A 17437-nucleotide genomic window follows, 5' to 3' on the forward strand; every position below is an offset into this window, starting at 1 on the left:
GTGAAACCAGAGCAGGTATGAAACTGGCTGCTAATGTCAGGTTTCCAACTTGGGCAAGTTGGGAAAAATCTATCTGTAAATCTCAGCGTTTAAGAACGTGCACTCTGCACATCTTGATCTCTAAGGTCTTTTCCAACCTAGAAATCTATGAATCTATGAATCTTCCCAGTACTAACTTCGTTTTGATACTGGGCTCTGTAAGTGGGAAGAAAATGGTTTTACTAAAGAATTAAAATCCTCAAGGTAGAGCAAAAATTCTGCGAGGCCTTTGAGCCACGGAAGCCATTTGACAGCAGGTGCCCCGACAGGGCAGCGTCTGTAGGCGCGCAGGTACGGAAGCTCCGAAGGCACCTAACACTGCTCCTCTTCCAAACCACTGAGAGGTGGAGATGCCGCTGAGCCCGACTGAGTCCCAACAAATCAAGGACTTGATGTGCTTTCCTCTGGACACCTGTCTTCCCTAACATGTAAAGGAGGAAACTATTTTCTGTGGAAGCTTCTCTTGCTCCATCTGCTGTGCCGGGTGCTCCTGCCTCCTGCTGTCAGGGTTCCACCAGCCCACCTCAGGAAGGGTCTGGTGCTGAATCAGCACTAACACACACAGACTCGCAAACCAGAGGATAAAGCTTACCAAGGATTACTGGAAAAGTCCCGCCACAGCCATGTCCCCCTCTCTGTGTGGTGCTGTCTTCAGCTGCAGGACCAAGTTTCGGAGACGACCAGTTTTCTGTGACCACAGCTCATGGTATTCGGATGCTCAGCCGCTGCAGAGCGGACACTGTTGCGCAAGGAAATGGCTGCTCTGCCCCGCGTTCCAAGCCACTCGTGTTCTGTTTTCCCTGGAACACTGCACCCGCTTTGCCACGCGGTTTCATTGCATGACAGGTTCGTCGGGAAGCTCGGACCCAACGTGTGTCCTGAAAACGGCCGCTCAGTTCTCCCTGTTGCGGACTGCTGCCCTGCACCCGCCGGTTTGGCATTTACTCTCTTCTTTCAGCCTCAGAACCCCCCGAACGTTGCCAGATCTATCACCCATGGAAGCATCTACAACAGCTTCAGCAGGAACTCATTGAACCAGGCTCAGGGAAAAAAAATTATTTTCTGAAAAGCCTTAGAAGTACTTCTGCTTCCGAGCCAACTGGCAGAGGGCCAAGGACAGCGGGAGAAACGGAGCTGTGCACGGAGGGGTCCGACGACAGCCGCCCTTGACTGCTTCAGTGGAACATGATCCCAGAGGGATGAGAGATTCACCACGTCCAGCACGGCACGATGCCCCAGAAACTGGGATTTAGCGAGCGGCGCGTGGATTGACACAGCCTCTAACTCAGGAAAACCTTTGCCTGTAAGTTGCTGGCATCTGAAGCACATTCATTCCGTGCCTGCCTGGCTCCACGCTTTTGTGTGGGATCTGCACAGCCACCGCCGCGGGCAGGACGGGCCCTTTCCCTGAACAGTAAAGCTGGCACTCGGTGCAAGTCCACTTGCTTTCTTCTGCAGAAAGCCAGGGCTGGGCACTGGGAGAACTCGTGCAAGCTCAGGTGATACAGTCCCGTTTATGGAAAACGAGCCAAGTGCCCAGGCATTCTACGGACACTGTGGGGAAATGACTGCGAGGTGAAGGAAGGCAGGTCGAGGAGAAGAGGAAGACCCACAGCTTCACGGCTCCTGTCCCTCTGCAGCAGTCCCCAGGAGTTACCGGTTGGATCCAAGAGGAGATAAAGGTTCTCCCAGTGCAACATGCATGTGCGAGAGAGAGATCTTCGCCGGCAGCACCGCACCAGCTCTTTCCAGGAAAGAAGTATCATCACGGAGAGGTCTAACATCAACGGGAACAGAGAGGACAAAGCTGAAGCTCTGCTTCAGGACCTGTGTGTCAGAGATCCACGCAGGGATTGTCAGGAAAGATGGACGGACTGCTTTGGTAGTAACTCTCCACAGATGTGCCAGTGAAAAGCCTGGTAATTAGCTCATACCAAAAAAAAAAAAAAAAAAATCTTTGGCTGTAAATTCCGTTTACTCCGACTACCTTTGTGTTTAGCTACAGATAAAGGACTGTCGTCTCAGAAGCATCCACGCTAACTGAGCTTCTCCAGTACTGCCCAGTCCTCTGTCCTTGTCAGGCTCTGTTGGAAGAGTGGGACACTCATGACCCTGTTGGCAACATCCAGTCCTGCCAGTCTGGCTGTGCCTCAGCCCAACAGCCATACAGCTGAACATCCACACGCGAGACGGCACATACAGGAAAACGCTGACAAATCCGGATTTTACCTCCAACTGAAAGTTGAACCATTTACCTGGAATGAAGATGACGTGGACAGATGGTCTGTCCAAGCATCAACGAGATACTGAAAAACCTTCTTGTGTCCCTATTTTGCTTCAGACTGCTACTTCCCAAATTATTTGGTCTCTTCTGCTCACCTGCTACACAGGAACACACCAGTAACCCACAGGATTTAGATTGTAAACTCGCACACAAATCATCAGCAGGAACTGGAACAGGAACAGCATCGCACGGGCTACGGCCCTGAAACTCGGGCCCTGGCCAAGAAAACACCAGCGGTGCGCGGCTCTGTCCTGAGGGGCACGTGTGCCGGATTTCGGCCCGGGATCGGCTCTCTCCCGCCCGAGCACTCGCTCCTAAAGGCGACGGACTCGGGAAAAGACGTTTCAAGAGCTGGGGTAGGGTGGGGTGGGAGAAACAGGAGTGACAGGTACAGGAATGGCTGGAACCAGTTTAAGATGAATTCAGATGAAAGTCTCCCGAAATAACAGAATACCTGGCTGAGGTTACTCCAGCACCCGTATCCATCGGGGTCAGACCCCAAGCCCTGTTTTTCGGGGAGGCAGTCCTGCAGAGGGGGGAGAGATCTCTCAGCAGAGGGTGCAGGAGCTCGCCAGCTCCCTTTTTCCTGTTACGCTGAAATGATCCAACTCGGCACCGCGGGCACCACCCCCGCACCGCGGGCACCGGCTGCTGCGGCGCAGCGGTTTTCCCACTGCCACTGAAGCCGTGTCCTCTCTAAAGCCTTTGGGCCCACAGGGGAGACCCACGGTCGCACGAGCGCTGAGGTTTCCGGCCCCTCTGCCGATGAGGAACTGGTGGTGCAGAGCAAAGGCACGAAGAAGGCCCATCTGGAGCAGCCTGTTGGCCTCTGCTCCCACCAATGCTGCTTCCTTTAGGGATCAGAAAAGGTCGGGCCCAGCCTGTAAGCCCCAGCACTCCGGCAAAAAGGTTTCATCCTTACCCCAAACACGTCTGGGACATTTTCATTAACAGCTGGAGCCTCCTCTGGCAGCTGCCACCAGACACGGCTATTCCATAGTTTGTGCAGCTGCCGTAGGGAAGGCAGGAGAGCATCCCAGCTCAGATCCGGTTCTGTTCCCGCCGTTCTGGTACTGGCAGACACTCTGCTTCAAGATCCGTACGGGCCTCTGCGACACACCGCAGCTCACGCAGTTCCATCATCAGCCAGGATCAGCGTCCCTAACCACACAGACCCCAGGATGGCGTACTGGGACAGACTGGGACAGGATTCGCCGCCTTGTGTCTTTCAGGCAATTGCTGCAGACCTGTGCCTGAATCCTAACGAGATGAGCACGGTTCTCTTCCCAATGTAGGGCTGCGAATCCAGGATGAAGTCCGTCGGTGTGGAGCCATGCAGCAAGGTTTCCCGACGCTGAGGCTGCTTCTGCAAAAAGCCCACTCAGGATTGCCCACGTTTTGTGGGATCCAGCCTTGTCCATCTAATAGCACAGCCCCTCGACCCCGTCTCTCCCCATTTACTTGCGAGGACGTGTGGAGGACCGTGTCAAAGGCCACACAGAAGCCAAGACAGGTGATCTTCTGCCAGCCATTCGACTCGTCAAGACATTTATGAAGTTACTTTAATCAAATACCACCTTGTCAGCAAAGTAAGATTGATGGTGCACAAAAACTTGTTGATCAACACTCAGGCTGTCACTCTTTAATCTGTGCTCTCACCTCGCATCAACTTTTAGCCACTTTGGTTTCTCAAACCATTACCACCACAAGGGAACTTCTGGGGCAGTCTCTCCACTCCTAAATCCAGCCAACACAACAGGAGCAAACAGCAGAAAATAGAAGCTAGACAGAGCAACTAAGTCCTGGGAGAAGCGCTTTGGTTTTCTTTAGCAGGAATAACAGAACTCTGCAACAATTAAAAGCAGTGAATCTTCTCCTGCATCACAAACAAAAGCAGCACAGCAGCTGCTCTGAATTGTGAAACTGGGGCGACTGGGAGCTACCAGTCTGCTGTGGCTGTGAGAGGCCCATGGGATCACAGGTGGCATGGGATGGTGCACTTGCAGCACAGGTACGAACAGAAGAATGCCCTTACACCCTATGTTCAGCAGGCCTCACCAACTACTTTCAAGAAAAAGGACGTTCAAGCCAACGAACACGAAGAAGGGCTGCTGGGACAGACGACCAGGGAAAGGGGAAGCTGATCCTGAATTGGCTCAATGGCCGTACTCAGAGAGTAGTGGTCAACGGCTCGATGTCCATGTGGAGACCGGTCACGAGTGGCGTCCCTCAGGGGTCCGTGTTGGGCCCGGCCCTCTTCAACATCTTTGTCAGTGACGTGGACAGTGGCATGGAGTGCACCCTCAGCAAGTTCGCCGATGACACCAAGCTGTGTGGTGCTGTCAACACGCTGGAAGGGAGGGATGCCATCCAGAGGGACCTCGACAGGCTGGAGAGGTGGGCCCGTACCAACCTCATGAAGTTCAACCAGGCCAAATGCAAGGTCCTACATCTGGGTCGTGGCAATCCCAGGCACAAATACAGACTGGGCGGAGAATGGATCGAGAGCAGCCCTGAGGAGAAGGACTTGGGAGTACTGGAGGACGAGAAGCTCAATATGAGCCGGCAATGTGCTCTTGCGGCCCAGAAGGCCAACCGCATCCTGGGCTGCATCAAGAGAAGCGTGGCCAGCAGGTCAAGGGAGGTGATTCTCCCCCTCTACTCTGCCCTCGTGAGACCTCACTTGGAGTATTGCGTCCAGTTCTGGAGCCCCCAACATAAGAAGGACATGGACCAGTTGGAGAGGGTCCAGAGGAGGGCCACGAAGATGATGCGAGGGCTGGAGCACCTTTCCTATGAGGACAGGCTGAAAGAGTTGGGGCTGTTCAGCCTGGAGAAGAGGAGGCTCCGGGGTGACCTTCTAGCGGTCTTCCAGTACCTCAAGGGGGCCTACAGGAAAGATGGGGAGAGGCTGTTCAGGAGGGCCAGTTGTGATAGGACAAGGGGTAATGGGTTTAAAATAGAGGGAGGTAGATTCAGGTTGGATATTAGGAAAAAATTTTTTACTATGAGAGTGGTAGAACACTGGAACAGGTTACCCAGCGAGGTGGTGGATGCTCCATCCCTGGAGATGTTCAAGGCCCGGTTGGATGAGGCCCTGAGCAACCTGATCTAGTTGGAGATATCCCTGTTCCTTGCAGGGGGGTTGGACTAGATGACCTTTGAAGGTCCCTTCCAGCCCTAACGATTCTATGATTCTATGATCCCAAGAAACTGTGGCTATGAAAACACAAGCTGAAAGGGACGGGCTTGCTGTTAACTTGGAATGGGTATAAGACCAGGGAAGAAGACAGGCTCTTGAAGCTTACAGGCAATATTAGTACAGAAAGTAGTAAACAAAGATTAATCACAAATAAAGTTAAACTGCAAACACAAATTTCTGACCTACAAGAGAAGAAGGGTTCTTGAGTGGTTGAAACAAAAGACAAAAATTTAATTTTAAAAACATCTCCCAGCTTAGAAGCAGCCCTCAGCTGCAGGCTCAGCTCAGCATTCTCTGAAGTTCCTTTGAGATGGTTCTTCATCTGAGTATCCAAACTGAACTAATTCTCCTCGGCTCCGTGCTGCGTCCCAGTTGTGCATAACGAGCAACGCAGTGGCCCCTTGCATGAAGTATTCAGAGTAATTAACATGAGCTAATTCTGTTCCTACTCGTTAGCTAGGCAGAAAGACTACTAAAATAAAGGCACTGAAGCTTTGGAGATATTACTAAAGCTTTCAGTGCTCCACAAAACCCAAACCCCATCTTTCCCATCAGGCACGGCGTGTTCCCAGTATCACTGCCCGCAGCACCAGGGCGAGATGCTCGTTTCATAAAGCACTTCAGGTGCTGCAGATCAACACTGCCCCCCCCCTTCACCCGCCGGTGCCGCCTGCAGCCGGACCCGCTGCTCCTCTTTCGGCACGTTAGGAAGGACCAGTAAGGGTGACTGACCCACCAATAAACGGTGGGGTCTGAACTACGCTACCAGGACAAACCTGATGTGAACACTCCAGAAAGGCCCAGCTCCTTCAGTTCTGGGCTCTGATCCGTGTCTGGTTCCTGAGCCCAGGCTCCACATGCAGGTCCTCAGCAGGAAAGCTCCCTCCCAGCACCACCCACGCTGCTCTCCTCGTTGTTAATAAGCCCCGAGTGCTGCTGGAACACTTCATGAAGGGAGGCCCTCCTCCATTCCCACCGTTTATGGCCCATCGCTGAAGACAACTGCTACTCCAGCCCCTGAAAGGTGCAGTGGGATCTTCACCCGAGTGCTTCTGAAGCGAGCGCAGCGCACGGCAGCAGCACAGGCACCAACCCTCTTGCAGGTGTGCCAGCGCGGGCCGGGAGCTGCCGGCCCTGGAACACACACACGGATGCACACTGGCTTTCCTTGCGCTTTTATCCAAACTACAAGTACATCACAGAGATCCGGGCCCACCCTGGGGCGTTCTTTACACATGGCTAAAAAAAAAAAAGACAGGCAAAGGGGGCGGGGGCAAAGTCTTTCAAGTAGAGTTCATGCCGACAGGTCACTGTTATCAAATCTCTCCTGGTCATAAACCTCTGCCACCACCTTTCTTCCTGCAAACCAGCGCCCGTTCAGAGCCTGAATGGCTTTGTGAGTCTCTGACGCCATGGAGAACTCCACAAAGATCTTGACAATGATCTCGGCATCCTCCTCTTCTCCTTGCTTCTCCTGGTAGATGATGACCCTGTTTACAGCCCCAAATTTGCCACATTCTTCTGTCACTTCTCCCTCCAGGTCGTCATCAATGTCCTTTGGATCCACCATGTTGCGAAGCACCATCACAGTGGACTGCAGAGAGAAGGTCAAGACAAATGAATTAATACACCTACGAGACACTGAGGACAAACTTCCAGAGCCACATCGGACTATGCAGCGTGCCTGAGCACCACCAGATATTCCAGTGCTCTGTCATTACATGCATATTGCATGAAACCAACAATGTCCCAAGTTCTCAAGAGATAAATCAGTACATTTTCTTCCCAGGCACCAGAAGATCTCATTCACTGGCAGCTGTGTTGTGGCTGGCCTCGCTCAGGAAAGCTCTGTGCCATCTCTTCAGCTTTCCTTAGACACGTCTTTGAAGCACACGTGACCTGGAGACCTCTCTAATTTTTCTTGTGCTATTCCTATCCAGTCATTTTTTGCTTTCTTACCTTCAACACCACCACCTTGTATCATTTTGAAAGTTTCTCCTCATCTCTAACACAGCAGAATGATTAACCAGGTCTTTCGCTCCTCCGACAACCAGCGGCTGACCGGGTACCTTTGTCACAGGGGATAATGGCATACAAGTCCGTCAAGTGCCCGTGCCACCCCTCTCACATGCATTCCTTCATCAAGCCCTTTTGTGCCCCAGCACGTCTCTGTATCACAGAACGGCTGAGGATGGAAAGGACCTCTGGAGGTCACCCAGTCCACGCTCCCCTACTCAAGCAGGGCCACCTAGGGTTGCCCAGAACCACGTCCAATTGACTTCCAAATGCCTCCAAGGATGAAGACTCCACCACTGCTGTGGGCAGCCTCTGTTTTTGTGCATTACACCCAGCACTACCACATCCCTTCCTCCCAGACAGTGCTTCAGGCTCCGTGCCGTTGTTCCAGCTGGTATTCCCATGGCTGGGGAACTGCCTTTAAGGGCCCACTAAGAGAACAGCGAGAACAGCAGAGACGTACAGGCTGGGAACGCTACGCAGCTTCGAGAACAGAGCAGTTTAAGACTCTTCCAACACTGCTGAAGTTTTTTCAAGCAAGTATGCCAAATGAATTGGCTTCTTTGGGAAAGGTGCTTGTGGCAAAGGAAAACTGGCTGCTAAGTCAGAAGCTCGAAGATGTATTTAAAATTACAAACCCTTTGAAAGTAAAGGAGAACGCTCACTGGTGAGCTCCTCTGTGTCCTCCCTTAGGAAATGCATGTCAGCGTTACCCCTATTTAGCAATCAGGGAAGAAACATCGTCAATTCCGTGTCAGAGCTCAGGAAACCTGCATGTCAGATAGGAAGCTCAATCATGGAGAGGAACAAACCTCTGGTCATGGCCAAACAAGAAGCCTGATGAGATTATCAGTACAGCCCCTTCCAAGACCACCCCCCCAAAAAAAATCTATGAATCTATTGCTCTGTTTAATGTTCTGACTTCTTCTATCATTCATTCTTCCTCCTTCTCATTGTAACTGCTGTGAAATTTTGGGTTCTAAACGCCTCAGAGTTTCATCCTACAGTAAAAGGTTGTGGGGAAAGGATAGACTCAATAGTTTGGAACAGATCGCCCCCGAGCAGGTGCCAGTCTCACTTCTTCTATCAAAAGCCAAAAGACCATCATGATTTGCTTCAACGATGTTAAGAAAAACATACAGTTTAATCAGACACACCTGCTATCCAAGCCCCTTCTGGCCTAGCAACTGGTCTGAACCCTCAGAGAAACTGAGAAGACCCCGAAGGCAGAACAAGCACCATCACAAGCAGGGAGCCTTTGGAGTCCCACACGAGCTCTGTGGGCATGTATGCTGCAGGAAGCCTGGACCACGTACGAAACTGCACAGCTCCACCACACTGAACCCAGCAGTCTCATGTGCTGACAAGTACCACCAGCTCAAGGCAACCACATTGCACTCACCTCCTGTTTACGGAGCAATTTCTGCATCACCATGTGCCGGGCACTGCTGCCAGATATGCTCATGTGTTCCTGTTCACTCAGCATCTCCGGCCTCTCCGACTCCTGGAATACCTCCTCTTCCTCCTTCTCCTTTTTGACCTCCATCAGGCCCAGTGCTGGGGGACTAGCCAGGATAGGATTCACAACTCCCACTTGTGGAATAGTGACAGGAATGGGAGGCCGGGCAGGGGTTACACCTGTAAGAGTACAAACTCTGTAGCATAAAGAACTGATGCTCTGCAACATTTGGGTACACACCAGCCAGTGATAAGGAGGATCACGGAATCTAGATGGTTTTACTTGCCCTGCACCCGTAACGACCAGGGAGACATGAGCAGCAACGTAGCCAGCATACAGGCCGTACGCACTCCATACATGCATCACACACTTGCCCAGAAGGGAGCCAGAGTGCAGGGCTTTGCACCGAGTAACAGCTATCCAGATTTTCACTGGAGCGCCACGCATCCCTGCTGTGACGTGCACGTCCCTGTTGTATCTATTCTATGCCAAAATAAATTCCTGCTATGCTACACAAATGAAAAAATAAAAGTTCTTGGCAAAGCAGGGCAGGTTGCAGGATTTCACCTTCCAGTTGTCCCTAGCTGTGACTCCAGCTGTAGAACCCTGCCTTGGGACGCACGCAAGAGTAAACGTACCTGTGATGACTCCGGGTGCTTGTGCTGCCATTACGGCCTGCGGCAACGCCCCTAAGGGCTGGGCCAGAGTCAGGGCTGGAGACACCAGCCCAGGGGTTGCCAAAGTGCCCAGAACTGCAGCTCCTGCCACTGCTTCCTGCAAGACAAAAACAAGAACCAAACATCCTGAGTGTTAATTCTGCATTGAGAATCACACTATGGGTGCATTCGGCTGAGGCTCAGCTTTTTCCCACCTAAGAAATATCAGATGTACAGATTCTGAAGGTGACAGCTCTCCAGCGCTACTGCTAAAGAAAAAAGCATGCCACCCAGCCCGCCAGAGAAACGCAGGACCTACGAGACACTGAGCCTTGGGAAAAACGTGCCCTTGCAACTGAAATTTCACCCATCCTCTCAGGCTCCTAAATCGTTCACGGAATGAAAGACACCAAGGGATTCAAGGCATGGTTTGAAAGATGCAGGCAACTCCAGAGCAAAAGGAATCTCTACCTGTTTCCACCTTCTACCCAAATAAAGCTTTTTACTGATGCTAAGAAACGTGATCCATCTGAAAAGACCGATGGGAGCTCTGCTCCCATCCCACCCCGTCACCGTGTGACAAACCAGGTGAGGGAACTCTGACAGCTTCAGCTTCTCTCTCCCAAGTGATCTGGTGTAAGGTGGAATCCTTGTCTGAGTCAAGGAACACCGTAGTCAAAAACACTCCTGCAAGCACAAGGGACAGGGCAAGGGGGAGCACAACGCTGCCATTTTCAAAAGCTGCCCACTTCTAGATGGGTTTAAACCAAAATTATTCTCCCTACAGTCCTCGTCCTTTAGGTGCCGACAGCAACAGGGCAGGGAAACCGGCCTTGGCGGTCACAGCGACTGCCAACGGTCGTCACACGGCCACGTCTCGCAGGGAGACAACGACCAAACTTACCGTCGCCATCACCGTTTTTAGTGGCAAGACCTCGCTGAACTTTACCACTTCTGAAACTGGAAACTGCCTTCTGACTTCCAGCCTTGGTCACTGCATTATTTCATCAGCACTTCCTTTCACCCGTGTTGCCTGCAGCTCTTCTCCCATCTCCTTACCCCCTTGCTTCCACACAGACTGTACCTGAGCAAAAACCTGACGCACCTCTTTTCTAGTTATACCAAGGCAAACATTGCTAATTTCTTCCTGCATATCAGGTTTTCCAGTTCTCCCAGTAACTGCAGTACATCTCTACACTTTCTATAATCCAAATAAACATCCTGACTCCAGATGACCACAATTCAAACAACATTCAAGATGAACACCTAGTTAAATGACAAAACACTTCCATAAAACTACTGAAAATAATACCCAAAATATATCCTAGGATCCCAATTTTTATTTTTGGTTGCCTTCCAGGCTATTATACTCACGATTATACTCAAGATCCTTCTCTTCCTTGTTTTCATGGGGCTCCTACAAGCCCTGACACCAAGGTGCAAAAAACCGTAAGGTTTTGTTCCTTAAATTCAGTACCTTGTGCTCTACTGCTAAGCGCTGCGTGCATTTCCTACTCCAATCTGCTGCAGCATTCCAATTCTCCTCTACCTTAACAATGCATCTCACCTCTGTGTTGCCAGCTAATTCCATCGGTACTTTTCCCCTAATGCCTAGAACAAGGTCACCAATATTTTTGTTGGAGACAAAGCAAGACCTATCTGTAATTTCACTGGCAGAGTGAAGGGTCAGTAATTTCCAGTACAGCTCATCTCCATCTCTTCTTCTCACTTGCCTACGCCTCTTGGAATTCTTTGTAGTAGTGCTGGGCTTGTCTAACAGCTTCTCCCAGGGGTCTCCACCAACTCCTGAACTGTTGACAGGATAAGCTTTCATTTAGTGAAGTGTAACGGTAGTCTTATCAAGGAAAGTTATCTTCATCTAGCAGGGGGATTTCCCTAAAACACCCACACATTTTGCATATCTGTTTCTTTTGAAAATTTGGTCCTTCGTTTAAAGCTTGTTTTCAGTCTTTCCCTACCACTGGGGTGAGAACAAAGCCTGCAGATGCCAGTTTTCCACACTGCCTTAAAGACAAGTACTACGTTCGCTCCTCTTTAGCCACATGGCAAAAAAACCCACCCCAAAACTACTGAGCGTGCGCCTGCACGTGACAAACTGAGCTTCACACCCACCTGGGACGCAGCCATCCCATGTGCCTCACGGCCAGCCTGCCCCACGCTTCCAACGAGGGGAAAAGCACTTCAGCATTCAGCACTGCAACAAGACCATCACAATTCCCTTCGGCACTGGTCACTCGCTGCCCCACTTTTTACTGCAAAGGCTAAAGAAACTTTCCCTAATGCCCCAACTCCCGACCTGCTTGTGCGAGACTGACCTTTTCACTGTCAAGTTGTTCACCATCTCTGCTACTCAGTATCCCTCTCTCTGCAGTTCCAAGTGCGGAGACTCTGCCTCCTTCCTTGGCTGCTGTGCTAATTCCAGGCTAAAGCTGCAGTTCTGGTTGCAGATTCAAAGTTCTGGCTCTGACTTAAGTTTCTCTCTTGTGTCCACCACTTCTTTAGCTCCGCTGAGTTTCCTGAGTAGCTTGTGTTTAAAACAATTGTGAAGTTAAAGCCCTTGCAGACCATGACTGCACGTGTTCTCACTCAAAACAAGCTGTTTGACACAAGAACAGCGCTAGGAGCACAAATAAGAGACACTGCCTCCTGTAGCTGTTCTTACTCTTTCTCCCTAGTTATCCACAACCACCCACAGGGGTTACCTAGATCTGTACCATGGCTGAAGTACAGGCAACAAGACTGTCAAGTATCTCTTGAGGTCTTTCAGAACCTTTTCTTCTACACAGGAAATTTTAAATTTTCTTCACAGTAACAAATCCTTCAGCATTTTGCAGAAAGGAACAGCAAGATTTATCCATGTCTGTTAGAGAGCTCTACCATTTCCTTTAAGAGAAGAGTTAGTTGTTCTTTCCCAAAGTGATTTTGATCCAAGTAATTCTTCTAGCCATGCCTCAGCTTCCTTCCTTAGTTCACTGCAGAGGTTCCCAGACTCCTGGACTTCTTACTGAGGACATGCAAACCTCCTGAGAGTTTCACATTAGTGGCAGCTCCTTCCTTCTTCTAAAGGCACTCCTGCCTTTACCTTGTGACTCAGAGAAACATTTTCCAAAAAAAGAGCTGTTTTCAAACTAAGTTCAGTCAGCCGATCAGCAGCACATACAGGCTGCACACCTCACCACTGTTTTTGCTTGAGAGAATGCAAGAGCTCAGCAGTGCTGGGGCCTGTTTCTTTCATGGGCTATGGCAAGGCAGGGGGAGATGCTGCTGCCCAAGGCAAGGACAGTGGACACAGACACAGGGGTTTGCTTCAAAAGGTAATCCTCCTCCACCAGTGCCTACTGGTCACAGCCAGGAGCTTCTGCTACTTCAAGCAAACTAAATTAGAGAACTCCTACACTCCTGCATCAACATCCAACTCTGCTCCATCACTGCACTTCCTTGTTTCTGAACAGCCTAAAGCCATGACAGTCATCTTCCCCCTTGTTCCACAGGCAGAGTCTTTTCAACAACAGAGAGCATTGCTCATGTGACCTACTGCCCTCGTTAGGCTGCTCCCTTTCATGTACTTTCACATGTTCTTTTAGTTTCTACTATAAACATTTACTTAATCATTGGGTTGCCTATCCAGGCAAGGAATCATAGAATGGTTAGGGCTGGAAGGGACCTTCAAAGGTCATCTAGTCCAACCCCCCTGCAAGGAACAGGGATATCTCCAACTAGATCAGGTTGCTCAGGGCCTCGTCCAACCTGGCCTTGAAAGGGAATTCCCTCCAATCTTCTCCCACCGTTTCTTTAAATAAAGTTCCAACCAGCTGTGCCAGACTCCATTCCAAAATGCTAGCGTCTCCGCTCCTCGCAAGTGTCAGAGGCAACCTGCTTCATGTGAGGTCCTGGGAGCAGGGTATGATCTAGGCCAAGGGCTGTCACTCAAACTAGCCAACACACCTGGCTGGAACAGTCTGCGTGCTGGTCTCTAGCAGGGTCACGACAGTCATCCAGTCAGCCCAGTCGTACCAGCCTACGCCTTACCTGGGCTGTGATCTTTGCCGTAGCAGCTGCTGCAGCGACAGCTGCTGCTGGAGGTAGTCCTCCCGGTGTAGCAGGTGTCAGGAGAGGCATCGGAGGAGTCACAGCTTTGCCAACTCGCAGATACTGACCCCCAAGGTCAAAGAGGTTCATAGAGGAAACCGCATCTTGAGACGACTGTGCTTTCTCGTATTCTGCAGTTAGAAAGAGGAATTTTCACAAATGATCGTCGTAATCCTGAACTCAGCCACTCTCTCATCACACAATTGCGATTCACATTTGCAAAAACAACTGCACAGAGTTCCAGTGAGAAGACCCTCAGTGCTTAGCTCACTCATCTCACCCCTCTGATCACACAAGGATTGAGTACAGTCAGCATAGCAAGATCTCTCAACATACACTAACAGCGAGACAAAAACATCTGGCTATCAATTACATTTCTAAGTTCAGGCACAAATCTGCTCCAAGTTTATGCTCTCCCATTGCTTAATGCAATTCCTCCACCAGAATGTTAAAAAAAAAGCAACAGAGAGAGATGAGGATGCTCCCGACCACTCTCCCCACCCCACACCAAACACCAGACAGCCATTTTACCAATGAAACCATAGCCTTTGTGTTTTCCTGTCGTGGGATCCCGGGCTAGCGTGCAGGATTTAATCTTCCCAAAGGCCTCAAACACGCTCTTGATGTCATCATCGGAAAGGTCCTGATGAACAGACGCCACGTAGATGCGGTTGAAAGCCCGTGCCTCCTCCGCCAGCTGGTCTATAATGGGCTGGGCCTGACCGATGTTACTGGGTCTCCCGACCTGCAGAGAAGGCAGCCAACAGTCCATCAAGCATGCTGAAGAGCAGCACGACTCCCAGGAACCACGGCAGACGAGCCCTCAGCCACCTGACTGCCTTTTCGAACCACAATCAGCAAAGGGCACCCGCTGACGGGGCTCTGGGATACAGCCTGCGACCACAGGGATTGCACAAGTACCGAGTGCCTGGACAGACGCTGCCCTCTCCTCCACCACACTGCCCTCACTTATGTTCCCTAACTTGCCAAAGACCAGCCTCCAGGAATTGAAAACGACTGTGAAAGCAGAACACAATGCTTCTATATCCTTCTTCCGAAGGCTCCTAAAACCCCTTCGGAAATCGGACACTGCAGACACGCAGAGTGTATCAGAGATACAAACGCAAGATACAAAACACTTTGCAGAAAATGTTAGTTTTGCCTCTAATTTAAATCCCCAAAGTTTCACTTTTGCAAGATCCCCTCGTACTGCCTGAAAAAACACAGCTACAATCCTCTGCTCCTTTCTGCTTGTGCTGAACGCCTCCCTTTTGTCTGGCAAGGGTGGACCCCTACTTGAAGTCCCTCATGCTTCTGACAGGCACAAGAGCCTGATGCTACTGAGCTACCATCCACACAGGTACAATACAAGAAGGTGACATTAAAATATCAAGAATCACCTTTATTTTGTCCTCAGACTTCTGTTCTACGTGTGGGTGGAAAAAACTGAGCTAGCTTTCCAGAGCAAGTTTCTAGGTTTATTAGCATGCTGGGGGTTTCTCCTCGGACAGAAAGGCACCCAGAGCCACTGCGTACTCAATGGGTTGAATATCAAGGTCTATCAGGGAACAGACTTTAGGTTATATTCCATGTCACAGCACTGTGGGAAAGCATTCCTAGGTATAAACCCATTAGTCACAGCAAAGAGAACAAAGAATGTTCAGAGGATGCTACTCACCTTTATATTTCTTCCCCCTAGCATGACAGAATTCATCTGCTCCAAGGCCAGCTGAGCAGCTTCAGGCACCTCGTATTCCACAAAAGCAAAACCCTAGGACAGAAGGATACGCTTGTTGCATCATACCAGCTGTATCTCGTCTCGAATCTAGTGCCAAGGTAATGCAGCCAAGACTTCCCATGTACCAGATTCCTGCTATCGTGGCCTAAGAAGATGTTTCCTTAAAGAAGATTTTCATTAAAGCAGAAAACTGCATGCAAAAGTACAGACACAAAGCCACCTGCTTCCAGAGCCTCTCATACCTGGAGGCCTAAAGGGAAAAGGCCATTGCACACAGGACTGCAACCTGTTTGGCATCGTCCGTGCACGCCACCCCCACATGCATCTGGTTCCCACTACAGAATCCCGTAAAGCTGAGTGGGACAGGCAGCTATAAACGTTCTAAGAGCAGCCTGCTCTCCACGAGGAAAAGGGCTCCTTCCCCTCCTGGAGATATTCGGGAAAGCCTTGGAGAGAAGAGAAAACCCACACCGCTCAAGGGCGGCGAACCCACCTTGTGCTTCATTGTGACAGAGTCCCAGGACATATCAATGCTTTTTATGGGTCCGAAGGGGGCAAAGGCCTGGCGGATGGTGTCTTCTCCCAGCTCGTAGTATATGGAGCCCACATAGACACGACACATGATGGCCAGGGCGCGCTGCCGCTGAGCTGCCATCTGTATTGGAAAGAAGAACTGGCTGGTTAGGTCAGGGGGTGGTCATGGATGCCAGGACCTCTTTCCCTTCCTCCTTCCCTCCCAGGAGCTATGGCCCAACAGCAGGTAGCTCCTCACTGGGCTGCGGCACAGCCTGGCACACGTAGTAATACAGAAGTATTTTCCTGCTCAGTGCACAGACTGCTGGAGCGGATAAACAGTACAGCTCACTCCCGGGGCAGCCAAATCTTTGATGGGGTCTGCCACCTCTGGAGCCTTAACTCCAGCCCCACTGGTAAGGTCTAACCCTCCCCAGCCGGATCACATCTCCAGCAACGCCTGCAGGAGGAGGAAATAACTTCACTCTAGGACAGCTTCCCCCTCCAGGCAGCAAAGGTCTCAATTCTAGACACTAGCAGCAATCCCTCCCATTCCCTCCCGCAAGGGACAGCAAGAGATCCAATCCTGGGCACCACCTCGTCACTCCCTCCCCCCGCCCCATCCTCCCAGGCAGCAAAGGATCTGGAATTGGGTACCTCCTCCCCACTCCCTCCAGCATCACGTATCGCCTCCCCCCACCCCACCCCAGGCAGGAGGAGATCCAGTACTAGGCACCACTTCCACCGCACAGCTCCAAAGCAAAGAGAAGGACACGGCTGAACAGAAGCTGGTAGGTACATGTGTGGTGCTAGTACTTATCACTGCCTGTCGGTACTGGCTCAGAGTGGTGCAGCCCCCAAAGACTCGGCCCTGACCAGTGTCGGTGCAGAGAAGGTCTCTGTGCTATTTTCTCCTAAGTATGTCTGAAAACCTGTTTGCAAGACAAATCCAGAAATTTCTTACAGCAGGTATTCAAAAAAGCAGTATATCCTTCAATTATCTTTCACCCTTCTGGCAATTCTAGAACTGCTACTGCTAACGGACATGAGTCTGGGACGATGCTGCCCACGTAAAGCAGCAGGCTTGGCCAGCATATCCCAGCAGCACGTCTTGGGACCAAGGCAGAAACCAGGTCTCTGTAGAGGCAGCTCCCTAGGATCAGCAAGACTGAATCACAGTGCGTTGGAGATGTGCACCGGGCTTCGTTCCTCATCTGCGTGGGACAGACGGAACAAACTCGAAGCAGTAGGGGCTACGGACTGCTGCAGAGCAGGCACACGCAGCGTTAAGCTCGATGCCTCTCTCCCTTCCCCGCACCACAGTGCTAGGCACCAGGGCAGGCATCTCTGAACAACCCCCCTCTTCCCCACCGCCGTTTGGGAGGGTCTTTAATCTGGGCCTTTGGGAGAGGCCCACCTT

General features: G+C 50.9%; 1 protein-coding gene across 4 annotated transcripts in view; it reads right to left on the reverse strand.

Moving 5' to 3' along the window:
• Positions 1–6692: 6692 nt before the first annotated feature.
• The window catches only part of PUF60 (poly(U) binding splicing factor 60), a 28406-nt gene continuing 17661 nt past the window's right edge, over positions 6693–17437 (reverse strand). For all 4 annotated transcript variants that reach the window (XM_086630838.1, XM_086630839.1, XM_086630837.1 and 1 more), the window contains 7 exons: positions 15998–16159; positions 15445–15537; positions 14298–14511; positions 13707–13897; positions 9639–9774; positions 8944–9179; positions 6693–7119 (listed from right to left, as the gene is read on the reverse strand). In XM_086630838.1, the coding sequence (XP_086486964.1) occupies positions 6820–7119; positions 8944–9179; positions 9639–9774; positions 13707–13897; positions 14298–14511; positions 15445–15537; positions 15998–16159 (1332 nt within the window). In that variant the 3' untranslated portion in view covers positions 6693–6819. The remainder of the gene's footprint in view (positions 7120–8943; positions 9180–9638; positions 9775–13706; positions 13898–14297; positions 14512–15444; positions 15538–15997; positions 16160–17437) is intronic.

Source organism: Tauraco erythrolophus, unplaced genomic scaffold, assembly GCF_009769465.1.
Source record: "Tauraco erythrolophus isolate bTauEry1 unplaced genomic scaffold, bTauEry1.pri scaffold_52_arrow_ctg1, whole genome shotgun sequence".
NCBI classification, from domain to species: domain Eukaryota; kingdom Metazoa; phylum Chordata; class Aves; order Musophagiformes; family Musophagidae; genus Tauraco; species Tauraco erythrolophus.